This window comes from Sebastes fasciatus, chromosome 1, assembly GCF_043250625.1.
Source record: "Sebastes fasciatus isolate fSebFas1 chromosome 1, fSebFas1.pri, whole genome shotgun sequence".
Classification (NCBI taxonomy): Eukaryota; Metazoa; Chordata; class Actinopteri; order Perciformes; family Sebastidae; genus Sebastes; species Sebastes fasciatus.
In genome coordinates this window covers 28,838,737-28,856,291 of record NC_133795.1, presented here as the reverse complement: position 1 = coordinate 28,856,291, position 17,555 = coordinate 28,838,737, and the positions used below count along the sequence as shown (strand labels likewise).

At 40.7% G+C, this 17,555-nt stretch overlaps 1 protein-coding gene across 3 annotated transcripts in view; it reads left to right on the top strand.

The window, feature by feature from the left end:
- The window catches only part of cdh22 (cadherin 22), a 191,188-nt gene that overhangs the window by 128,096 nt on the left and 45,537 nt on the right, over window positions 1–17,555 (top strand). For all 3 annotated transcript variants that reach the window (XM_074641992.1, XM_074642011.1, XM_074642002.1), the window contains 5 exons: window positions 3,130–3,249; window positions 8,396–8,563; window positions 11,152–11,333; window positions 12,416–12,672; window positions 17,162–17,298. In XM_074641992.1, the coding sequence (XP_074498093.1) occupies window positions 3,130–3,249; window positions 8,396–8,563; window positions 11,152–11,333; window positions 12,416–12,672; window positions 17,162–17,298 (864 nt within the window). The remainder of the gene's footprint in view (window positions 1–3,129; window positions 3,250–8,395; window positions 8,564–11,151; window positions 11,334–12,415; window positions 12,673–17,161; window positions 17,299–17,555) is intronic.

Genomic DNA, 17,555 nt, shown 5'->3' with positions numbered 1-17,555 from the left:
TTTCCTATAGTGTGTTATATAGTTTTTTGTGCATGTAAAAGAACTGCAAAGTTGCAAAGTCCAGGCCAAAGGGAGTTACTCCCCCACAGAAACACTGCTCCTGAACTGACTAAAACACCTTGCTTGAAGTCCCGCCTTTTTTCCTGTGAGTGGTGATGTCACTAAGTAACACATTTGCATAACAGCTAGTTTGGCACGGCTTCAAACAAAGCTAGCTTGGAGTGGAGTCCAAAGAGTATGGTTCAGTTGACCAATCAGAACCAATGAGAGGGTGAAAATAAGTGTTGCTGCAAAGCCCGTATGAGAAAAGTGAAACGTTTTTTTTAACATTAAAACATGTAAACATGTTCTAGTAGAAAACCAAAAGTATGCACCTGAAAATAAACATAATAGGTCCTCTTTAAATAAAAAAAAAAAACTGAAGCAATAACACAAGGTATAATTGACTGTCATTCAGTTTCATCGTCGGTGTTATTGCATAGATGTGTTGAGAATAAAAAAGTATTGTTCTATAACCAAATCAAATAAACTCAGCCCAAATGTGCCCATGAGGGGGGATAATGAGAAACAAACCTGTATATTTTGGTAATTAAAATTATTATTGCTACAGTGCGTGCTGTCTCATCTGAGAGCAGTTTGTGATTGAAGTTTTAGTTGGTGAGAGCAAAACAACTCTTTAGCTAATGAATATCTGGAGCTTCTCTTGATTAGACATACTTCTCCAATTGCAATAAGCATTACATTAAAATCGCAGAAAGTCAATAATTTTTTATTGAATTCCCACAAGTCCATCAACAGTAGAATCTGCTTAAGTGAGACGCCGACCACGCCAACAGATACTGTAAGTAATGACTTCTTCTCCCGCTGAAAACACTGATGCAAGCCAGAACTTTAATAAGAACCCAAGTGCCAAACTCACGGCGTCACTTCTCTTTTTAATATAAACACCATAAAGAAGCATTTGCATTTATATAGTTCTTCCAAGCCATCTGACGTTGCTGCCAGCGAGTACCCAGAAACAGCTGAGCGTCAAACTGATTGTTACCTGGGGAAAATTAAGATAAGAGAGTAATCCCATGGACGAAAATGACTTTGTTGGACCCACAGCGGTAGAGCCAACCAGGTAGGCAGAATTAGCAAACCCCCGCCTGCTGCGAGTAATGAAAAAATACCTATACAGCCTTATGTTTTCAATATACGATAGGAATGATATCTCACTCATCCCCCCCTGACACGGATGCAGCATATCTTGATTTTCTAAGAATCAGGGTGGTGTGCACTTTGGTATATTTGGATGGGGTAATGAATGTATGATACGACGCAGAATATGAATTAAGAGCTCCTTCCAACCCAGTTAGCAGTGCTTCGAATCCACTGGGAGCTGCGATATATCAGGATTTAACAGAGACCCACACAAGGTTGTTGACAGTGCCAAAAAACGTATGATTATTTGGCGTTGCATATGCCGGAGAAACGCTCATCTATTCGTCCGTCCGTCCATTTTTTGTGTCTCCTCACTTATCCACTCCTGGCACCATTGTTTCTTATTAGGATAATTTACCTTTGAGCTAAGGCACTCTCGTTTGTTTGACTCGTATCATAGACCAGGTAGAGTGCTGAATCGTATATAGCTATATGTTCGCATGCAAACCGGCCAGTTCCTATCTACATGAAGGGAGAACAAAAGAGCGCTATAGGTGACAGCAGCAGGATAGTGATCCGAGCTGTCTGATTTAATGGCCGGGTGACTTTAATGATAATCCACTGGCCTCTCCCTCCTTCTTTCCCCCTTCGGAGCTCCATTGGATGACAGGAAACAAACAGTGCTCTGACACTTCCCGCTAATTAGCATCATTAGCATACGGCCATTATGTGGCTGGACAGTGGCATGACAGGGCTCTGAGAAAGGCTACAGCGGTGACCTTTGGTGGACAACACCAGCTGTCAGTAATTACCCATAGCATTGGCCAGAGGGTTGGAGACAATGACTGACTTCTTGTCCTTGAGGACCTATGGCTCCCAGTAACGTCTCCCTTTTTTATTTTCATTTTCCTCCAAGTGAAATTATTTATAGAAAGGAAACAAATGTGCTTTCTCGCTAAAAGGCAAGTATGTGGTTGTTTCTCAACCCGAAAATGAAGAATCTTAAAGTTTTATAGGCTTTAGGCCGAGCTTTAACTAAAATCTGTGACTAAATGGAGAGATGCGCCAGTCTTATTTTGCTGCCAGAGGCTTGTGTATGTAGTCTGTTGACAAATATACTACACAGAGTGGGAAATAATGACTTTAACACTCTCGCCTACTCAAATCCCAATTTTTGAGGCTTCATGTGGAAATGTCTATTCCCTGCCTAAGTGCCGGTAATCATGAGTAATTGTTTGTTGTAGATTTCTTGAGCTTCCAACAGTCTTTGAAGATATAATGTTGACTTTGTGACTCCATGTTTCCTTTCATCTCTGAATTTAACTTCTGTGCCGACGAGAGGCAAAACAACATTGTGTAGCGAAAAGGTAATTTGAAACATCAAAAAAATTTGTTTAGAAAATTATGTGAATAGAGATGAAATAGCTACCCGCTGCAGTGCTACCCAAATGCATTAACCTCCCTCTCCGAATGTATAATCACAGACAAGTCTGTGACGCCCACAGAGGTGTGTGCACAAACTCAGACGTGCATTACTGTTACTATACCTGTGAGACCCCGTTATTGATGTGCTATGCACCCTATAGCTCACAACATTAACCATCACAACAATGTGCCTAACCTCAACCTTTACCCATCAACCGCCTCTCTTTTAACCTTAACCTAAATTAAAGTTTTAGCGTGAACCATATACCATCAAGGTGCAACCCTCAAACCGCTCTTTGAAAGAGCAATGTCCTTCTTTTGTACAAATGTCCTCACTCCCAAGGTCTGAATCTCATGCTGGTCCTTACAAAGATGGAATAACCAGAGTCTTACACACACACACGTAAAAAGCACCCAGATGCCCACATATGCTCTTCCATATACTGTATACACTAAGTTAACTGAATTCCAGCATTTGGACAGTATAACGTTTCCCCAGTGGCCTCCTGGCTCAGAAGCTTTTATTCTCTGTTTTGACACAATGTTGTCTCTCTTCAACAGGAACATCCGTTATGAAGGTGACTGCATCAGATGCGGACGACCCTACGTACGGCAGCAGCGCCAGAGTGGTGTACAGCGTACTGGAGGGAGAGAAAATTTTCAGCGTTGACAGACACACAGGTAAGAATGATAACAGCCTCACATTCAGCCCTCCCTACACCGGCTATTTTTTTTCTTTGGTTGCGCTCAAGCAATCTACAGCGTAGAGACCGCAATTCCCAGATCAATCAAAATCCGTGGCCAAAAACATAAAATCAATTAGCCAAAAGCAAGCAACTTTATAAAGTCTTAGCCAATAACTACTGGCTCCTTTTAGCAAACACTCAAAGTACCATATGGCATAAATGACTTGGCTCAACACTAGTGTTTAGTGCCACCTTCATGCCTTCAACTTATTTTGTACAATGAGTAAGCATAAACATTGCACATATTATCTCGGGAAAAAAGCGACACATATATCACTTACTTACCGCCTGTTTTTATTGATTTTGTATAGACTCTGCTGGTGTCCATCAGACTGGGTTTTCAGCAAAGTAAAGCCTAAAAGTTTACACTTTTTTATGCCCACTAGTGCCAAGGATGAAAGAAAAGGCCCTTTTCACAGCAGCTATTTTGACATGTCATTGCAGGGTGAACACGGGTGTAATTGATAACGTACATTATGGCCCTGATCCATTTAGGTGGGCCATGGGTCCTAGTATTGTGCATTGCTGACTCACTGAAATGGCTGTGACACTAAATAGAATGGGACCACAATTAATTGGATCAATTACACCTGTGTTAACCCTGCAATTACAATTACACTTAGTAATCACCTATACCATTATCTCAGTCCTGGGTTAGATTTCCACAAGATAAGATAAGATAACATTATTGTTCATTACATTACATTACATGACATGGAAATGTGCCTTCAGCATTCTGGTAACACAGTCTAAAACAGACAATAAAGGGCAACTCAAGTACAAAAATGACATTTTCAGCAGCATGAGTGTTCATGGACTGGTGGTGCGGGGGGTATATTATTATGTTTCTGTTTAGGATGGCCACAGCAGAGTGCACAAATGACTCCTTGAAGCCATTTTCCCTGGCTAGTGATCCTAATTTACCTTATAAAGAATCTCTCCCAGCTATATAATGGAAAATCCCCTATTCCCCCACTGGTCTATGGGCTTATAGGAGTGACCCGCAGTGTTTCAGGAGTAGCTTAGCATCAGTATTGCCTTCGAATGCCCCCCCAAGGGAAAAGCACTAAAGATTTAATGATTCCTTTTTTGGTCTCTACCACTTTGATTTGGTCAGCCTGGGTGCGTGGATGATGAATGGCTCTGCCTTGGTGGGACTAGCCAGGAGACCGGATGGTTCATTCCGGCTTCTGTCTCAGGACCCCTGTTCTACTCAGCCGCTTTCCCCGTTTTGTAGGCAGACGGGCCGGCCTAATAGGTGCGGGTCAAGGAGGTCAAAATGAAGAGGAGACAAAACAGCTGTGAAATTTGCCTCATTAATATCACTCTCACTCACCCTGACAACAAAGTGAACAGCAAGTCGCTGTGTTTTTTCTGTCGCTTTGGCCACGTTGGAATTGTCTGTAGGCGTTTTCAAGTATCTGTGTTCAAGGCATGATTTTACAAGAACTGAACTATACAGTGTATATGAGGACATTTCCTTGTTTCATTTGAAAGTAGATGATGATATCATTGTTACATAGAAAACTACAAAAAAACAGAACCTACTAAAACATATTTACTTTGATCTATTACTGATTATTCTATTACTATAATGTTTTAACAAGCGATTTCAAACGATTAAAATATTTAATCACTATTAATCACATGATTAATTTCAGTAGTTAATCACCATTAATCTAAAATTTATCTCACATTTTTTATCTGTTCAATATGTACCTTAAAGGGACATTTGTCAAGTCATTAATACTCTTATCAACATGGGAGAGGTCAAAGATGCTTGCTTTGTGAAAACGTATGTATATATTTATTACTGGAAATCATTAACAACATTAAACAATAGTATTGTCCAGAAAACCCCCACAGGTACTGCATTTAGCGTAAGAAAATATGCTCAAATCATAACATGGCAAACTCAAGCCCAACAGGCAACAACAGCTGTCAGTGTGTCAGTGTGCTGACTTGACTATGACTTGCCCCAAACTGCATGTGATTATCATAAAGTGGGCATGTCTGTAAAGGGGAGACTCGTGGGTACCCATAGAACCAATTTTCATTCACATATCTTGAGGTCAGAGGTCAAGGGACCCCTTTGAAAATGGCCATGACAATTTTTCCTCTCCAAAATTTAGCGTAAGTTTGGAGCGTTATTTAGCCTTCTTTGCAACAAGCTTCCAACAATCTTTGAAGATATGCCTGCTACAACCTAAAAATTGCATGTTGCGTTAATACGTTAAAGAAATTAGTGGCGTTAACTTTGACAGCCCTAATTTTAACAGTATATTATGAAAATGTACACCTGCATCCTTCATCCAGGAATACAGTATTTGATATCAATTTCAGTGATTTATGAAACATATCTTGCAGAAATCTGTGCAGATCATTGTTTACTGATGCACTTAGCAGCAGAGGAAATGCCATTCTGACAGATGAAAAAGGCAAGCGGACACCTTAGCATGGCAAAACTGCTTCTATTTAATTCTTACAGTAGCCAAGGCCAAGAGAGCAGGGACAGGGAGTTTCGTAGATACACAGTAGAATTAGATTATCATTGCCTAGTGAGATAAAAACATGAACGCAATTGATGTGTGTAAAAAAATATTGGAACATCATCATTTATTTTATATTAATGTAATGCATTACCATACTGAGGCTCTATTTCACAGTCGGTGTACACGGCCCTATTACTCGGCTAAATTGGTTAATGTTAAGGCTGCGTGATATGCATGGGAATACGGGCCGCATAGACTTAACTGACTGCATACATGAATACAGACCATGTAGGCTCATCTACATATTGTCTCTACCATGATGTCGGAGCATCGGTGCAGCATACTAGCTGCGTTTTGGGGCTTTACTTGTGACAGCCCTAATTTAGATGCATCCCCTCTGGCCTTTGGTGGATGAAAGAGGAGCATGTCATCTGTCTCCCTCCTTAATGCCAGTGCTGCCTGTACTGTATTTTGGCTACTCATAGAACATGGCCCTGGGCTAAATGTGAATCAGTGAGTTGTGTACCCAACACAATGCAAACCTTTGGGAGTGAGACAGCACACCAAGCCCAGGAAATGCATCAATAGATTCTGATGTGGAAAATCCCAAGGGGTAAAGTGGAATTATATTACCACTGCACAGTAAACCAGCCAGCTACTGATGCTGCCACTGCTGCTGCTGCTGGGCCAACAAGGAGGATGTCTCTTTTTAACCAAGAAGGACTATGTGCTGGTTTGTGAGAGAGACCGATATAGAATAAAAAGAGAGATCATAGTACTGGTTTATTTGTGTAACCAAATATAGTTTTTATGTAAACTTCACAAAGCAAAAATCATATACTCTCACCCCAACAATGACAAGATATTATGGTCCAGAGTCACATCTAACACAATCTCGGAACCCAACGGCTATCTGTCTGACAACTAATAAGATAGGCCTCTGGGGGCAAGAGCCAATATTTCTGGGGTTCTGCCAGGTGGATATCCATATAACAAATAACAGTTTTGATTCCTCTTCCGTGCCCCGGTCATTGTTTACAGTCTGATTAGCAACTTGAAATGTAACAATGGGGTTGGAGTTGATGGACAATGTTTACGACTAGAAGCTAATTTTAAGCTAATTTTAAACTAAATCATCATCAGACAATAGCCGATAGGTTCCAAGATTGCATCTTGGCCAAGCATTCTGCCTCTTTTGCTATCCACACCAGGCAACAGCTTCCAGGTCTGAAAAGTGAAGCCAATGTGGAAGTGCCCCTAAACTTGCATTATTTCTAATAGCCACAAGGGGGCGACTCCTCTGGTTGCAAAAATAAGTCAGATTGAATAGAAGTCTATGATAAAATGACCCTAATTCTCACTTGATTTATTACCTCAGTAAATATAGTAAACATGAGTTTATGGTCTCAATCGCTAGTTTCAAGTCTTCTTCAATACAGTGTGATGTTCATTTCATAAATTATGGTCCCATTTAGAGTAAAATAGATGCTAAAGCAGGGTATGCTTTAGGGCGTGGCTACCTTGTGATTGACAGGTCGCTACCACGGCGTTGTCCGGTCTGGGAGTTGTTTGTGTTTTTGTCTTATAAATTTAACCCTTTCACAGTGTGTTTTCAGTTCATGAAAGTTAATTATAACCTTTTTGGTTGCCAACAAATATCTTATTCAGCGTTCGGTTGTACTTAGCTCCACCTTGTCATGTCACTTCTGGTTGCAAAGAAACCAAGATGGCGACAGCCCACTCAAACGTGGTCAATACTACTCAGACTAACAGACTACTATTGGAAACCAGAAGGCTTCCGATACCAAAATCCTTCCCCGTTGCCTACTGATTCTGCATTCATATGCAGATATCTGTTTATAGAACATTAACAAAACATTTAACTAGCATTGGTCAGGATGTCTGCATTTGGTCATAGTAAACTGACCTGATTTGTTCCCACAATGATTTGTCAGTTCTTTGTTGTTCTGCTAATCTTTAGTTGAAAGTACGGAATTGCACTTTTACATTTTATAATAGTTCTTTAAATTGTAGAACTAGTTCTGTTTTTAACTGACCACTAACTCTGTTAAAAGGCAACAGAATATGCACTCCGGAGTAAACAAAGCCATTGCATTTGGTTCATTTCCTTCTAACTCACTCACTATATAATATCACTTTATCTATGTCCCTTACTTGCTCTTTGGAAATCCACTTATTGTGTGTTGGGTGCAGTGTTACCTACCATGGAGGAGGTGTGATGCTATTCAGTGTGGCTCAGGCATGCCTTCATTCTGCCCCTATATATTATTCATTTTAATACAGCTGAGCCATAAAATGGTGTATGAGTAGAGGCGCAAATATGATACAATCTCTTCCATCCAGCCAGTCAGAAGAGGTGAAATGGGATGCGCTGCACTTGTGTCTCCATAATACAGTGCTTAGCAGAAGTTGATATTCAAACTGAGAGGGGGAAATATAGTTGGTTGTTGCATAAGTGCTAACCACTAATGTAACCTTTCCATTGGCCTCACTTACTACTCCTACTTTTTCCCCACTCTCTCTTTCTGTCTCTCTCATTCAATCTCTCCTCCATCCCTCAATCATTAGGGATCATCATGACAGCAGTGGCAGATTTGGACCGAGAGACACAGGATCGGTATGAGTTGGTCGTCAAGGCAACAGACATGGCAGGACAAATGGGCGGTCTCTCCGGCTCCACCACGGTGACCATAGTGATCACAGACGTTAATGACAACCCACCGCGCTTCCCACAGAGTGAGTGTCTCCCGCACATGATCTTACTTTAGGCAGTGAAAGAGATGGAAATGGCAGAGAGAAAAGAGAGTCGGAAAATGTCTGAGAATGTAACAGACAGAAGTGAGAGCTCAGAGACGGAGGAAAGTAATGAGGAAAGTGAAAGCCAAGACATAGAGACACTAAGAAGATGATAAAAGACACATAGTGTAGTTTGCAACCTAAAGGCCGCTGACACAAAGAAGCAGTGGCGGCATCGGCCACCATACTGAATGGCCTGCATGTGGAGAAAATCAACTTAAATTCATGGGCCAATCAAACCTGCAGCCCATAACAAAATAGTCTATCAAATGAGGAAAATTGATACGTCTCACCGCACATTTGATCATTCTTTTCAAGCGAGGCTCAAGAGAGGACTGAATCAATGTGGCTGATTGTTCCCTCATTGTTTAATGTTATGGGTTTATGATGGTGAGGTCGTTTTTAGGGCTGAACGGCTTTCACATGTCTTTCAGTGCGCATGACAGGTAGAATTAAAACCTGCAGCTCACCACACAACAGACTTAAAGTGGCAATAGGCAGAATCTTTTTGGCAGAGATAACTAGACTTCTGCACCCCCTCATGGTTCTGTTTTCAGGCTTTACGAAATCTGGCCCATGACGGGAGACTCATTTCAGAGAAAGAGTGTTCCTATTGGCTGTTCATTCAACGGAGGCAGCTGTCAACCACTCGCAAACTCCGATCAAACGGTCAAACTAGGCAGCGCTGGTTAAATATTAATCAATATTCTGTTACTGTAATGCCTATTTCTCGCCTCAAATGTTTTCAGAAACATCTTGTAGTGTACTGTTTAGCTGTAAAATGAGAAAGTTTGCTCCGGCTGGTGGGCGGTGCTTGGTATTTCCTTAAAACCTTTATCATCATAAAGCTAAATAGTGCACTACAAGATGTTTCTGAAAACATTTTTTTGTGAGAAATAGGCATTACAGTAACAGAATATTAATTCATATTTGATCAGCACTTCCTTTGATCATTGTTTCCGCGTGATTGACAGCTGCTCAGAGACGGCAGACTCCATCTCGGCTCTGATTGGTTGTTTTCCTCCGGTCTGTGAAATCTTGAGGATGCCACATGTTGTTTTTTTTCAGATAACCTGTCTCATGCACTACTGTCAGGATATAGTATCCGTTTTATAAAAACAACTTTTTTTAATCATATTTGCTCCAAACTGCCTAGTGCTGCTTTAATCCAGTTGAAAGAAAGTCTTCTTTTGAGCAAACAGCTCCAGAAAACGGGTTAATTTTTTGACATATTGCATCAACAGAAGTACATGTTGCACAATAGAAAGTGTCATATTTCACTAGCACCTAATGTGGAAATGTCAATTCCGAATTGATATGTTAATATGCTAAATGCTACTCCTGAATACTAGTTTTATGAATAAAATGGCACTTTTCCTTCTTGCTTTCATTCCACCTGTTTATTCCGCCCCCTTTTTTTGGAGTTAAACCAGAACACTATTACTTTTGTTACAGCTGAGGGAACAACATCTGACAGCCTGGTTGATTGTATTTGATATGTCTCCGCGCACGTTTTCTTATTTCTGTATAAATCCTTTTTTTCTCATCTCAGTAAGTCATATTTACCCAGTCAGAGGGATAAACCCTGCAGGATTATAGTATCTTCACTTTATGGCGAGGGAAATAGATAGAGTTTGGAAAGCAGCTCCATAAACAAGATGCAAAGGAAGATGGCATGCCGTATGTGAAAGGACTTTGATGTTTTCACATTGTTTGCCTCTTGGGAACAATAAAGTTTTATCTTCTTACCTTTTTCTTGTTCATAATGAACTCTGGCAGATCTTATACATTTTTTTCAGTCTGTTCTGTCATTTGAATTCTAGAAATAGAATTGAGGATCAACGACATGCGTCAGCACAAAAAGTCAGCATATACTTAATCATGCAGATCACGTACTAAATATAATACATGCTTTATTATTATTATTATGTGTCATTAATGCAATTTCAGTAGAGTTACAATTGCATATTATATTTATTTATTTATATCAGGGTTGAAAATAGGTGTATGGTTTGTTATGTATTGTTGTGTATTGCAAAAAAGATAGATTGTTTTGTACACCCTTTTATGTGAATGCAATGATCGCACTGCCAATAACCGCCTGAAGTCAACTTGTTGCTGTTCTTTCATTTTAATCCCATCCCAACTTAATTTTCCCATTACCTGTCTCTTCCTCTCTTTAGCCTCTTTATCTTTGTTACTCTCTCATCCCTTCCTTCTCATCCCTTCCTCCTCTCACTTTTCTGTCCCTGCTCCCTATCCATCTCTTCTACCAATATCCTCCTTTTCCCACCTACAGCCATCCATCTATCTTTCCTCATCTCCCCTCCTCTGGTGTTTGTTTTTCCTCTTCTCCTCCACGTTACTTTTGTCTCTCACATCCTTCTTCTTTTATGGTGTTTTTTTATTTTACACCTACACTGTTTTTTTTTGTCACCTCATCCCTCTGTTGCTTTGCTAAACCTAACTCTCTCTTGTTTTATCCATCAATGCGATTTCCACCTCCGGCCACCTACTCCATACACCAGAGATGTACCAGTTTTCTGTATCGGAGGGGGCGGCTGTGGGGACGCCGGTTGGACGCGTCATTGCCACGGATGCAGACATGGGAGAGAACACAGACATGAGCTATCTGATCAAAGAGGAAGGGGAGCTCTTCAAAGTCACTACCGATTCAGAGACACAGGAAGCTATTGTCTCCATCAAGAAGGTACAGTTAACCTAAATGAATGCTGCGCTGCTGTTGTTGTTGTTTGTTAGGCTAATATTAATTTTGCCAGTTAAAAAAACATACAAATTTTGACTTTAAATACTAAAGTTAAATACTCACTTCTCATTGCAAACACAATGTTTTGTGATTCAGTCTCTTTCCGCCGCAGCATGACACCAATAAGATAAATGAGCTAGCTAAGAGCTTTTTTCTCCATGTTCTACAAACGTAATATTCTGTGCACCCTTATTATAAACGAGAATCAAGAGATGGCTAATTTGTGGTGGAAAAGGGTGACTCATCAGAGTAGCTACCATTACCAGGTATGCTAGGTTTTTTGTTTTGTTTTACTCAGTCATTAAATACTACCTCAAGTGTCCTTGTCACACACAGCAGTCTCTACCATCTCTGACAGAGTCTAATGAAAAGTTATTGGGATTTGGTTGGCTAGAAATCAACAAGTGTCTGGGCGTCTGACGGTTGGCATTCGACAAAAACTGTTAGGGGATCTTTTGCTCCCAGCAGTTAAATCTTTCCAGTCAATAAGCTGAACAGCTCTTAGGCTCTGTTCAGACAGAGAAACTCAATGCACATCTGAGGAGATGGAGAAAGAGAGATGATTTGGTCTTTGATGATTGATGATCATTGGTTTCTCACTGGGGTTTGACAGGTTCTGTCAGTGCCGTGTTTCCTCAAAAGTTTAACTGTTCTCAACTTTTTTTTTTTCACCTTGAAATAACACGCAGAAAGCAGCCATATCTTTTCATTTAAATAATACACAGATGTCAAAAGTTGTTTCTCCAAAGTGACACATCTCTGTTGTGAATGAGGTCCAATGGCAGAATGAACATGTGACAGCCAGCAGCTGTTTTCTTTTTGTCAATGGACCGTCAACAATGTGGCAGTCTTAATCATTCTAGTTCCCAGCGGTGATGACCTGGTGGTTAGCCGGTGCTGTAGACACAACGATATTTTGAAACCCTCAACTCGAACAAGAAGGGATACGTGTACTACAACACACAATGCCACTTTAAGTGAAAAATCAAAACATTTCTTGAAACCAAATCTTGTTTTTCTGTCAGCCACTGGACTTCGAGACCAAGCGCACGCACAACGTCGTGGTGGAGGCGGTAAATAAGCATGTCGACCCTCGCTTCGTGGACCTGGGCTCCTTCCGAGACCAGACCATTGTCCGCGTCAGTGTGTCAGACATAGATGAGCCACCCATCTTTCAACCATCAGAGGGCGCCATCATGGAGGTGCAGGAGGATGCCAAAGTAGGAGCGCTGGTTGGCATCATCACTGCCAGGGATCCAGATGTGAAGAACACACCTGTCAGGTATGGCAAGAGGCTCTAAGGCTTACTTCACCAAAAAGTTAATAATTTTAGTGCAAGGCTACTCAGAGCTTTATATCTGTCCCAAAGACAATTTTACTTGCTTAACCCTTTCTGTCCAAGAGCGTCACCACATCAGGTTGAAAGGTCAGCCAAACTGACGCAGAGAAATCAAGCAGGAAAGCTACTCTCAGGGATTTACAGTGCTGGAAATACATTTATCTTTGTTTTGACTTTGTTTAGTTTAGTCAGTGAGGCTTTTACTGCTTAATTAGAGCGCAGGTTTTGGTTGCTTAGTAACAGCATGCGTGACAGTAGTGCAACCTTCCAAGCACATTGAATAAAAGGCGTTTTTAGACGCGGCATGTGAACGGCCCCTTATGCTGTTGAAAATGGTTGAATATTTATTAGACTTAAGCTACTTGTTGTGTCAGAAACAAAAGGTTATGTTACATATAAACTGTTGATTTACATGGTTTTTATGATCCCAAACCCTGATTAGTGCGTATACTGTCTATATGGATAACATAGGACAATCTGTTAACACAATCATGGTCGACATTGACATCCAAATCACTACTACTTAAAATATAATGCACAGAGCAGACTGGAGCTTTAAGGAGATAATTGTTTCTGACCCAATATTACTGAGGTTGTACTGATGTAGATGTGCGATTTGATTTGGTAATTATATTAAATTTGCTATTAATGAAAATGTTTTGGCTGTGAATGAATGCAAATGTAGAAATAATGGAAATACTAGAAATACTTAGATACTGTAGGCACACAGCTGCTTTTCGCAACAGTAGGTAGCCTGATAAAATATATCAACCAAAACATTGCCAATAAACTATTGCTCAGAAAAAGATTACTGCTAAATAGGAATAATAACATTATGGAGCAAAGTTCTGCATGACAATGAGTATCTAATTTGTATGTGGCTTGGACGAGACACTGCAGCATTGCCACATAGGCAGCCATGTCACAACCCCACTATGATGCGCTCACTGCATCCTTACTTTATGACTGTAGATACATTTTTATTAGAACAAAATGTGCACTATGAAAAATGTAACTTTAAAGGAACTATAACTCACTAGCTGCTAGTAAATACATGGGTGGCTGATGGGCTTAAAAGTAAAATCTTTTTTTTTTTTTTTACAATTTCTCTGGAAGATGGAGTGAAAGCCTTAGCAAATAGTGAATGGTGGGACTTGTGCGATGGATGAAGCTGTACTGTACGTCTCCTTCTTCCTCTCAGATCACTGTGTGTGATAAAAACAATATCGTCTGGTAATCTCCGGTACCAAGGTCTGTGGTTTATATGTCCCCTGAAGAGCAAAAGCAGTGTGAGAGGGGAATGTAGATAAGGGCTAAGACAGTCTCACTGACTGAGAGTATACACCGACACACGCAGTGCATGTGCAAATTACCCCGATTAAAAATGCATGAGGCTCAGAGTTCCAGGTGTAATAAAGTACAACACAATGGCAGGGCTGTCGTTCACCAGTGTCTTGGCAGCCTGGAGCTGAAAGTGTGCATGCGATACGTGTGCAAGCATATATGAGTGTGTGTGTGTGTGTGTGTTTATGTGTGTGCATGTGTTTGAGTAAGTGAATGGATGAGTGAGTGAAAGGGAGTGAGAGAGGTTGGCTAGGAGACACCTACTGGGCGAAGTTAGTGATCTCGCGGCCTCGGGCATTAGGCAGCATACCCTCTTTGAACTCTGCATAATCATGCACCCTGAGTGATGAGGTTTTAGTGTGAAATATGCATGGATCTGATCAGCAAGACTATCTTCTATTGGTGAGAGATTTATTCTGCCACAATGAAAACAAGCTGCTGCAAAAATTTAATCACTTCTCATGTAACAACTAAAACAAAGAAAGTCTGACATGCAAGGATGCGAGGTTATCAAACAGCTGGCAGCTTAGAAAGATGCTCTTCAATACAAAACAAACAAGATAAAAACATTATTATCTAGTTTAAAGGACACAAATACTACTTTGCCTATGATGGGGATGTGGGAAATCATGTGCGAAGCAGCCAAGTTTGTTCTTTGTGATGTGAGGTGGATTGTGTTTGGAAAGAAAGAGCTTTTTTGATTCCAATGGTGTGAGACTCAGTGTTTATGTGCAAAAGGATTGTTAAGAGACTAAAAACCCACTCCCATCCCACAGAAACTGTCGTGTACTGGGAACCAAAGGATCATTTTTTTGTTTACTTTTGAATAATAGTGATGGTACATGTGGAGAGATAAGTATGGCCAAAACCAATTAGGAGTTTGTTTTTGGACTGGACTGGACTGGACTGGGTGAAAAAGAAAGATAAAAGAAGATGATGTGTATGAGAGAGAAAACTAAAGTCATTGTTTATACTGGAGACAAGTGTCAGGTGTAAATATATTCTAGCCAAATGTAATCACTCCACTAATTGGGATGGATATTGATTTTAGATGCAACAGCAACCCGTTCTCGCTCCCAACTCGTCAAATACCGCCGTTTGGTAAGTGTCGTTCCCTCGGCATCGTAAACGGACGCACGGAGTCACCCTTTAGAAACAGTATGTGACGAACAAGACTTTCAACTAACTCTAATGTAAACCAACTCGTGACTTAGTATTAATAGCATGAGAGTCTGCTCGGGCGAGCGGGAGGGATGGAGGGATGGAGGGATGGAGGGATGGAGGGATGGAGGGATGGATGGGTCAAACAAACAATAGACTTTCAACCAGGAGACTGCTGTTCATGTCCTGCGTGAAACTAATAGTAACGTCTTATTTTGTCACGTTAGCCACGTGACTCGTCGGTATTGTCAGTCTCGTGAGTCACGTGAGTCGTTATTCACATGAGTCGTTAGTATCGTCAGTCCCGTGAGTCATATGAGTTGTTAGTCACGTGAGTCATTAGTATCATCAACCCTGTGAGTAACGTGAGTTGTTAGTCACGTGAGTCAATGTCACGTAAGTCGTTAGTATTGTCAGTCCCATGAGTCATGTGAGTTGCTAGTCACGTGAGTCGTTAGTATCGTCAGCCCTGTGAGTTGTTAGTCATGTGAGTTGCTAGTTACGTGAGTCGTTAGTATCATCAGCCTCGTGAGTCTCGTGAGTCTTTAGTCACGTGAGTCGTTAGCATCGCCAGGCCCCGTGAGTCACGTTAGTCGTTAGTATCATCAGCCCAGTGAGTCACCTGAGTCGCTAGTCAGTAAAGTTAATGTCAACCACGACCATTTCCTAACCCTAAATCAGTGGTTGTGTTTGCCTAAACCTACTTCCTGTGAAAACAGTTTATTTTGAAAGGACACTATGCACCTAACAAACGTACAGTATATTGACACGCGGTCCCTGGTCCGTCCAAAAGTAACGCAAAAGGGGTACCCCGTGCGTCGGACAATGACCAAGCGGCGGTATTTGACGAGGCAGGGTTGAGAATGTGGTGATAACAGAGCTGCACACTGACAGATACAATAATGAACATACACATACAGTACATGAAGGCTGTATGTTTGTCTGGGTGGAAATATCTAACCTCAGTTCAGTATTGTGAACACTGAGTGGTTCACTTCCATGGTTAAATGCAAGAGTTGATTTTCATGTGAACAGGTAACATCTCAAACAGATTATTTTAGGGCAAGCTAGATAGTAATAAACAGTGAAAGAAATATGTGTCCTTCTGGAGTTAATAATAAAAATCAGTTTCCTGTATTGACATTTGGTGACATTGATTAAATAGGAATTCAGAAACAATTCTGAACCCACGCTAATTTAAAAATGAATATGTGATCAGAAACATATATAATCCATTTGCTGTTCTCTATATAACGTCAGTTTAGCATATGGTTCTCTCGCAATGATGTTTTATATATACAGTACACACAACATGTGACCATCATTCTCATGAGACGAGAGAATGATGGCTGGAATGTTTGTCAGACGGGCCTTAAGAGCTTATAGTGCCCATATTACTTTATTATGGTTTATGTGGGCATGAGTAAGCCAGCTGTTTGTGTGTGTATGTGGTGGGTAGAACTAAGAACAAAGAAACCTTTCAGCGGATTTTTGTTGACTCACCAATCTTTACCGAGCACCAAGTACCCTGAAAAGGAAAGATGCATTTGTGGTTTTTCTAGAGTGTACAATGAAAATTTAATGATTATTTTCTTACTCTGTATAGGCAAAGAAAGAGGTACAGCCGCCTGCAGTAAAGAGACACATTGCTAGTATAAGGGTCACAGGACTGGTGACAAGTCTCCAGAAAAAGCCTTTAAAATATAATTACTTTAACCCCGGTCCCTTCTGTGTGAGCTGTTATTGTTTAGTGTAGCCCAAAGTCAGCTCTCCAAGTTCTTGTTAAACTCTTAAGGAAAAAGAAAACAACGAAGAACTTCATGGATTTACTCTTAAAAATTGAGATTCCTGTATAATTATTGACTCTCTCTCCTTCCTCTCACTTTCTCAACATCTATATCTTATTTTTTTGTGTTTGTCATTACAGGTTCTCCATCGATCGGACCACAGACCAGGAGATGATCTTCCACATTGATCCTGACTCGGGTGCCATCACACTGGGAAAGATTTTGGACCGAGAGACCGCAGGCTGGCACAATATCACTGTGAGGGCTGTAGAAGCAGGTACATTGAGTCCCATTTCAAAATGTGCTTATCACACATAAGATTTGTACAGCTTCATGCTGCTGGAAGAATGCGATATTATTTTTTTTCTAGTGACTTTTTCACCTTGCCAAAGCTTCTGGAAGTTGGTGAAACTACTGTGTAAAATCCAGTTCAGCAAGTTCAATAAGTACGTATGTTAAGCCAAAATGAGTTGTTTTAAAGTCTTGACACTTCCACTGTGCAACATTTGCGGATCTTAACATGTCAAAACAAAA